At 37.3% G+C, this 7,409-nt stretch overlaps 1 protein-coding gene across 1 annotated transcript in view; it reads left to right on the forward strand.

Moving 5' to 3' along the window:
- LOC134661174 (proton-coupled amino acid transporter-like protein CG1139) overlaps positions 1-4,132 on the forward strand; it is a 58,701-nt gene extending 54,569 nt beyond the window's left edge. Inside the window, exons 4-6 of the mRNA XM_063517135.1 lie at positions 137-409; positions 1,730-2,281; positions 3,519-4,132. Of these exons, the coding sequence (XP_063373205.1) occupies positions 137-409; positions 1,730-2,281; positions 3,519-3,927 (1,234 nt within the window). The 3' untranslated portion in view covers positions 3,928-4,132. The remainder of the gene's footprint in view (positions 1-136; positions 410-1,729; positions 2,282-3,518) is intronic.
- Positions 4,133-7,409: the final 3,277 nt, after the last annotated feature.

Below are 7,409 nucleotides of genomic sequence, written 5' to 3' on the forward strand. Positions count from 1 at the left end.
TAGTTATAATTTTGAGACGTCTCAAGTTTGCTAAGTTTTATAAGAATAAGAATAAATTTTATTATCAATAAAACATAACATAATATTTCAGGGTTATGAATAAGAAGTTAATTGATTTCTTATTACACATTTTCAGAGATCTGGATACACTTATCCATTTACTGAAAGGGTCACTCGGAAGCGGAATTTTAGCCATGCCCATGGCGTTTATGCACGCCGGCCTGTACGTGGGGCTGTTCGCCACGTTCCTCGTAGGAGGCATCTGCACGTACTGCGTGCACGTGCTGGTGAAGACCGCGCACGAGCTGTGCCACAGGATGCAGAAGCCATCGCTGGGCTTCGCCGAGACAGCTGAGGCGGCTTTCTTGGCCGGCCCTCCAGCGGCACATAAGTTTTCGAGACTAGCGAAGTAAGTTCTATCCGTGTGCTTAATATATGAGTACCATTTCAATATTATTACAGTTCATGTAAATCAGGATTTCATGGAGTGTATATCATAGTTTCGGACACGTACTCTCGGAGTATCCTGCTGTCGAATGTTCGTTGATTCGAATGTTGCTGGATCGAATGTTCGCTGGGTCGAAATACTTGTGGCCGAATTATGCATAATCGAAAAATCGTAATCTAGAATTGTATGGGTTCGATTTGTTGTGTATCGAATGTTCGTTGATTCGAATGTTGCTGGATCGAATGTTCGCTGGGTCGAAATACTTGTGGCCGAATTCTGCATAATCGAAAAATCGTAATCTAGAATTGTATGTATGTATTGTTGTAAAGCTCATCGTCTCGTCTGGCATGGCCCAACATGTGTTTGACAGCTTATTTTTTGTCAGATAAGTCATACCGCCATAAGGTCCCATTTCTAAACATTACATTAATTTTTAATCATTTTAAAATTGACATATGAAAAAGTGACTCAATTGAAAAGATAGTACAAATAACAAGGTTTTCGTTGGAGCATTAAAACAAAAACAACATTTTTTGAAACATTTTACAAATCTTCGATTATCTCGGAAACTAGACACCGCCATAAGGTCCCTTTTAATTTGGACAGGCACAAATGTCAAATGCAGTTTTTAAATTGTCTTTACTTAATTTCATTGCTAATTAAGGAATGCTCATGTAGCAACATTCTACGGGATGACAATCGAAACCTCAGATTCGATCCTACAATTTATTATTTCTACGCTTTTCGACCCAGCGAATATTCGATCCAGCGACAGTCGAATCAACGAACATTCGTACCCGAGATCTTCTATGGGATGACAATCGAAACTTCAAATTCGATTCTACAATTGATTATTTCTACGCTTTTCGACCCAGCGAACATTCGATCCAGCGACAGTCGAATCAACGAACATTCGACAGCAGGATACTCCGAGAGTACGTGTCCGAAACTATGATATATTATACACTCGATTTCATGTCGTCTCCGCCGAACAGTCTAGGTAACCTATGCATAGATATTAAATCTCTTTCTTTGCTATACACAACTAATGAAGCTCTTTGAGCCGCTAAAACCTTGCTATATGGATTGTAAAATGTTAACTTTTGACATAGAGCAACCACGTAGTGTATGAAGCACGAATTTGTCTTATACTTTACATATCGTATAAAATAAATTAAACTTAACTAACTATACAATAAACTAAACTAATGCATAAAGTAGAACCTCGCCTACAAAAAAGCAGTGATTTTATTTATTTAATATTTGTATTTTATTTTTCAGAGCCATGGTGAACTGGTTCCTTGTGGTGGACTTATTAGGATGTTGCTGCGTGTACATAGTATTTGTGGCATCGAATGTAAAGCAAGTAGCCGATTTTTACGCAATGGGAACAGAATGGCACGATATGGATGTACGACTCTACATGCTTGCGACTCTACCTTTTCTAATTCTTATTAATCTCATCAGAAATCTGAAGTACTTGGCCCCGTTTTCTATGATTGCGAATTTATTGGTTGGCTGTGGAATGGGTATCACTTTTTATTACCTGTTCCAAGAAATGCCTGAAACCAGTGAACGTGCAAATTTCGCTGGATTCGACAAACTGCCGACATTCTTTGGTACCGCTATTTTCGCACTGGAGGGCATCGGTGTCGTGATGCCACTGGAAAACAACATGAAAACTCCGACTCATTTCATCGGCTGCCCTGGCGTGCTAAACATTGGCATGTTCTTTGTCGTGTCTCTGTATGCTACCACTGGATTTTTCGGATATCTGAAATATGGACCCGACACTCAAGGCAGCATCACGCTTAATCTTCCTCAGGATGAATTGTAAGTATTAATTATACCTACTCACGACACGAGTTAACAATAATGGAGTATACTGAAATAGTTATTTACAGTACATATGGGGCTACTTTTCCGCACTAGTGCGTAAAATAACACTTTTCATGCGATGTCAAAAGTTTAAAGTGCCATATGTACTGTAAAACGTTGTTCGATACACGTGCGAATAGGTAATTCGCAACTCGTGTCGATTTAAAACACTCCCTTCGGTCGTGTTTTAATTTATCGCCACTCGTTTCGAATTTCCTCTTTTTCGTTTTTGAAATAGTTATTTTCGATACAAGTGCGAAAAAGAGGAAATTCGAAACGAGTGGCGATAAATTAAAACACGACTAACACGACCGAAGGAAGTGTTTTAAATCGACACGAGTTGCGAATTACCTATTCGCACGTGTATCGAACAACGTTTTACAGTACATATGGCACTTTAAAGTTTCGACATACGCACGAAAAGTGCTATTTTACGCACTAGTGCGGAAAAGTAGCCCCATATGTACTGTAAAAGTAATTTTACTGTCCTCCTGCTATACTAACTGAATGGAAATAATAGCTAAATGATCTAGTGTATAGCTAGTACAATATTAATTCTAGTATTAACTACGAATTCAACAAAATATAATTATGGCCACAAATATGTAGGTACACACATATTAATTACAAACATCTATATGTAGATAATAGTAGTTTATGCAACAGTGATATAATAAGGGTTCTTAAAATTCAAGGGTCGAAGTTACAAAACGAGACGTAGTCGAGTTTTGTAAAAAAAGACCCGAGAATTTTAAGAACCAATTATGAGCTGTTGCATACATTACTTTTTCTATGACAGCTGCAGCAAAAAAACAAAAAAAAAAGTTATTATTAAAAAAAAAAAGAGTTATTATTAAAAAAAAAGAGTTATTATTTAAAAAAAAAAGAGTTATTATTTAAAAAAAAAGAGTTATTATTTAAAAAAAAAAAGAGTTATTATTGTAAATGAAAACATACCTCTTTCAATCAAGATGATCGGAACTTGTATCTTTAAAAAAAATAAAGCAGTTGTATTATAGACAAAGCATTCAAATGACATTGCTTTAGATATCACTGTCAGTCATTTAATTGACACATTTAAGTGCTGGAGTAGAAAAATATTTTAAGTGGATTGGACAAACCCAAGTAGTTTTTACTTACTCGTAGATGTTACTCATAACACTACAATTAAATATGTTTGTTATCTTTCCAGATTGGGCCAGAGTGTGAAGCTGATGATTGCCGTAGCAATATTCTTTACATACAGCCTGCAGTTCTACGTGCCTATGGAAATCATCTGGAAGAACGTCCGCCATATGTTTGGCGCCAGGAAAAACCTCGCCGAGTACAGCATAAGAATAGGGATTGTGCTTATGACACTTGGCATTGCCATTGCCATTCCTAAATTATCACCTTTCATATCACTTGTTGGTGCGGTATGCCTGTCTTTCCTTGGTCTCATATTTCCGGCTGTTATCGAAACCGTCACTTTTTGGGATAGACCTAACGGACTTGGCTTTTGCAAGTGGGTTCTGTGGAAAAATATGTTTTTGGTTTCATTTGGAATCCTCGGATTTTTAACTGGTTCCTATGTTAGTATTTTAGAAATTATTAACGGTTGAGATTCATATTATAATTAAGTATATTATTATATAAAACTTACTCGGTGGGACCGAGAAGACAACCGAGAAGTAAAAGTATTTGTATAAAATGTAGTTGGATAAGGACCATTTTGAATCATTTTTTGCCTTTATTTTATAACTATAGTTTTATAATTGGACGTATGAAGTTACATCGCCGCCTTAGCAAGTAAAACTAGTCGAGAGCAGACTTCTGTTCACGCAAAACAAAATAAGGTAAACATACTGGTGCTCGACGCGGTACAGTCAGCAGCAATAGTTGCTAAGCGGGCCAGGTGTTCAAATTGATCTTGACGCGACTTTATTGTTAAGAGAATAAGAGCGCGTCAAGGTAATTTTGAACACTCGCCCGCTTAGCAACTTCTGCTGCTGACTGTACCAGTACATGTCATCTTGCAACTTAAGTCATTGGCAATAGAGGTGACAGCAGGGTGTCATCTATTGGGCATTAGCATGTCGAGCACTAGTACCTTTACCTTGAAACATAATAAAAGTTAACCTTACCTATAGTTCGTTTTTTTTAGCATTAGAAACAAGGTAAACAAACTTGACGTGTCTTTTTAATGAAAAGCACTTTTGAATGAATCGTATACACATTCTTTTGCTTTCATAAGTAACACACTGCTGCTAAATAAAAGGAACTATAGTAATCCTCTGGATGCAAAATTGAAGTGGACCGGAGGATTGTTAGAAGAGGCAACTGAGCACGACCTTCTTGACATAATATAAATTGGCGATAGTAGTTTATACAATATGCGAATGTAATTTTTGATAAACAATTATTAAACAACCTTTCTTTTAGAGACAAGGTAAAAACAATTGAATGCATGACTGAACACAAAGGTCTCCAGAACCATCCCATAATATATGGAGGTACTGTTAAGATCGTATTAGTGCATTTGAGCACACTGCCCGAGCTCCGCTGGACTGCGGAGTACCGTCGTCGACACGGACGACCGATCGTTTGTGGGTGTAGGCCTTATTGCAACAAGAAAGGACTACCAGCCAATGGTCGTTACGTTGTGTCGCTGTAACTATGGCACGGTGTCTGTGTTCACATGAAGCATTATTCCTTAGCCCCGAATCTCTGTAGCCATGTAGGTTTAAAACAACTGTAGATAACTTTATATGTACGTGTGAGAATTTTCTAGTGCATTAATGAAATGTGATACATTTAGGCTAATGATAACCCATTAAAACTTGCTTAAAATAAGCAAAAAATATATTTTCTGATGTAGATAAAAACAAGCAGGCGATGATAGCCACTGCATTGCCTTTTAAGATGATCGAAATACTTAGTGCAAAATACAAAGATATTGGTAGTAGTTCAAAAATCATAATTCAAATTATTATGTGATAGTGTGAATGCATTTTCATGGGTACAATGAGTGCTTACTGAAGAAGAGATTTATAGTTGACTTTTATAAGGCGATTGAAAGCATTTAAATGATAGCTTACAAAGCTAATACCTTAGATGTTATTGAAACTACCTGTATAACTTTAGTTAAGGTCAATATACAATTTATTGCTGGAAAGGCCGATAGGCCAAGAACTCTCGTATTTGTATACCGCTCATAGACACAGTAAGAGGCATATGGCACACTGCGGCCGATTCGCACGTCGCTCCGACGTGCAAGCGGGATGTCGCTATAATACGCGCATAGAGTTGTCTCGCTCAAACTTCGGAGCGACGTGTGAATCGCAGTGTGGCATGCCCCTAAGAAAGGAAGGGCTTCACTTCTTCTGCTCTACCCACATTCTGTAATGTGGACTACACACTCCACACAAACGCAAGAGTTAAGCTCGGGACACACTTATCCCACGTACGCAACGTATGCAATATGTATGTAATATGTTTCTAAGCATACAAATTTTAGGGTGCAGATGGCATAATGCATTGCATACGTTGCGTATTACGTGGGATAAGTGGAGCTTTAAACATGTAGACGCGGTCTTCCTTTTATAGACGGTCTTTTCTAAGCTGACCTTAACTCTCTCTTGAAATTATGACTGTAACCTGTAGTCATACGCCATTTATTGGTAGATACACTGTAGAGAATATCCCTCGCCTTTTAACCTAAGTATTTAACGCTTATGGTGCGACTCTGCCGAATCGGCCACTTCTAAATAATCGACACAGGCCTACAACGGAGCAGAAAATGAGATAACATTTTGATAAGAAATAGATTCAATATACGCGCGGAACAATCGAAGCCCGAGTCGGACTCGCGCTTGCCCGGTTATTGTGTTTTTAATGTAGGCTCAATCATAGTTTATACTTGTATTTATTATTAGTTTGATAAAATATATTTAATTGCAGAATATTATTAACATGTTCCTAATAACCAGCAGATTTAATAGCACAGGTACCGTTTATAACCGGCATAAGTTAAAACTTATTTATATTACCTAGGTATAGACCTAGGTAACCATGTACCTACTCTTAACACTTCTTGTGGTAGTACCTAATATATACTCCTCACATTGCCAGAAATACGAGAGCCGATCTGGAAGTTGTTAGGTGCTCCGGCGCTTCTCATGAAATGGCAATTAATTATACCACCTGGGAAACCCATTAGTCAGTAAATAAGAAAAAAAAACTATGCTGTCCACCACTTTTTTTGGGTGCTAATACTAGCGTAAGACAAAGACAGTAAGTAGATAAGGCGTGGTTCTCCCTATGTTTGAAATGAGACAGTCCCTGGCCAAACTATAATATTTAGTACATTACGATACATGTGCGAAAAGTAGGAAATTTGCACATGTATCTTACAACGTTTTACAATACATGGCTAAGTTTTCGATATAGTTACGTAATGTGGTAATTATAGCACTAGTGCGCTAAAGTAGCACCATTATGTACCTACCTACTGTAAATCATGTTCGAATCGCATAAGTGGAGCCGAGCAGCTAACAACATTCAGACCTGCCCTCGTAAAAGTAGAGCACTTTATGTCAGTGATAAACAGTGTTGTGCGTGCAGTTGCAGTTGTATTCAGAAGTATTGTACTTAATTGCCATTTTGTACCATTCTTCGCGCATCTGTTAATTCTAATCTGTTAATGTTTGCTAGCGACTGATGAAAATAGATAAAAAGAGCAGTCTGTGGTAATGTTTTCCTGTGTAGATAATGAGAAGATGTAATGTTGTACGTGTTTTGTCGGAAGCTTAGGCACCTATTACACATCTGTTTTCCCATCATACTGTTTTAATCTTTCTATGAGTTTATAATTGAGTTAACTTGTATGACTTTAGAAAATTTTAAGCATAGTGGCGATTTATTTTTGTGTATTGTAGACTCATCTTGATACATGTCAAATGTATAGGTACCTAATAGTTCTGTAAAGGAGATCATTCCTAAAGTTCATTGGTATGAATTACCGATTTTAGCTTATAATGGTTGTTTTGTTACAGTATTAAAATATACGAGATTTAAGGAATAAGGAGTAGTTTTACTTGTTCTC

The sequence above is a fragment of the Cydia amplana genome, chromosome Z (genome assembly GCF_948474715.1).
Source record: "Cydia amplana chromosome Z, ilCydAmpl1.1, whole genome shotgun sequence".
Taxonomy (NCBI): Eukaryota; Metazoa; Arthropoda; class Insecta; order Lepidoptera; family Tortricidae; genus Cydia; species Cydia amplana.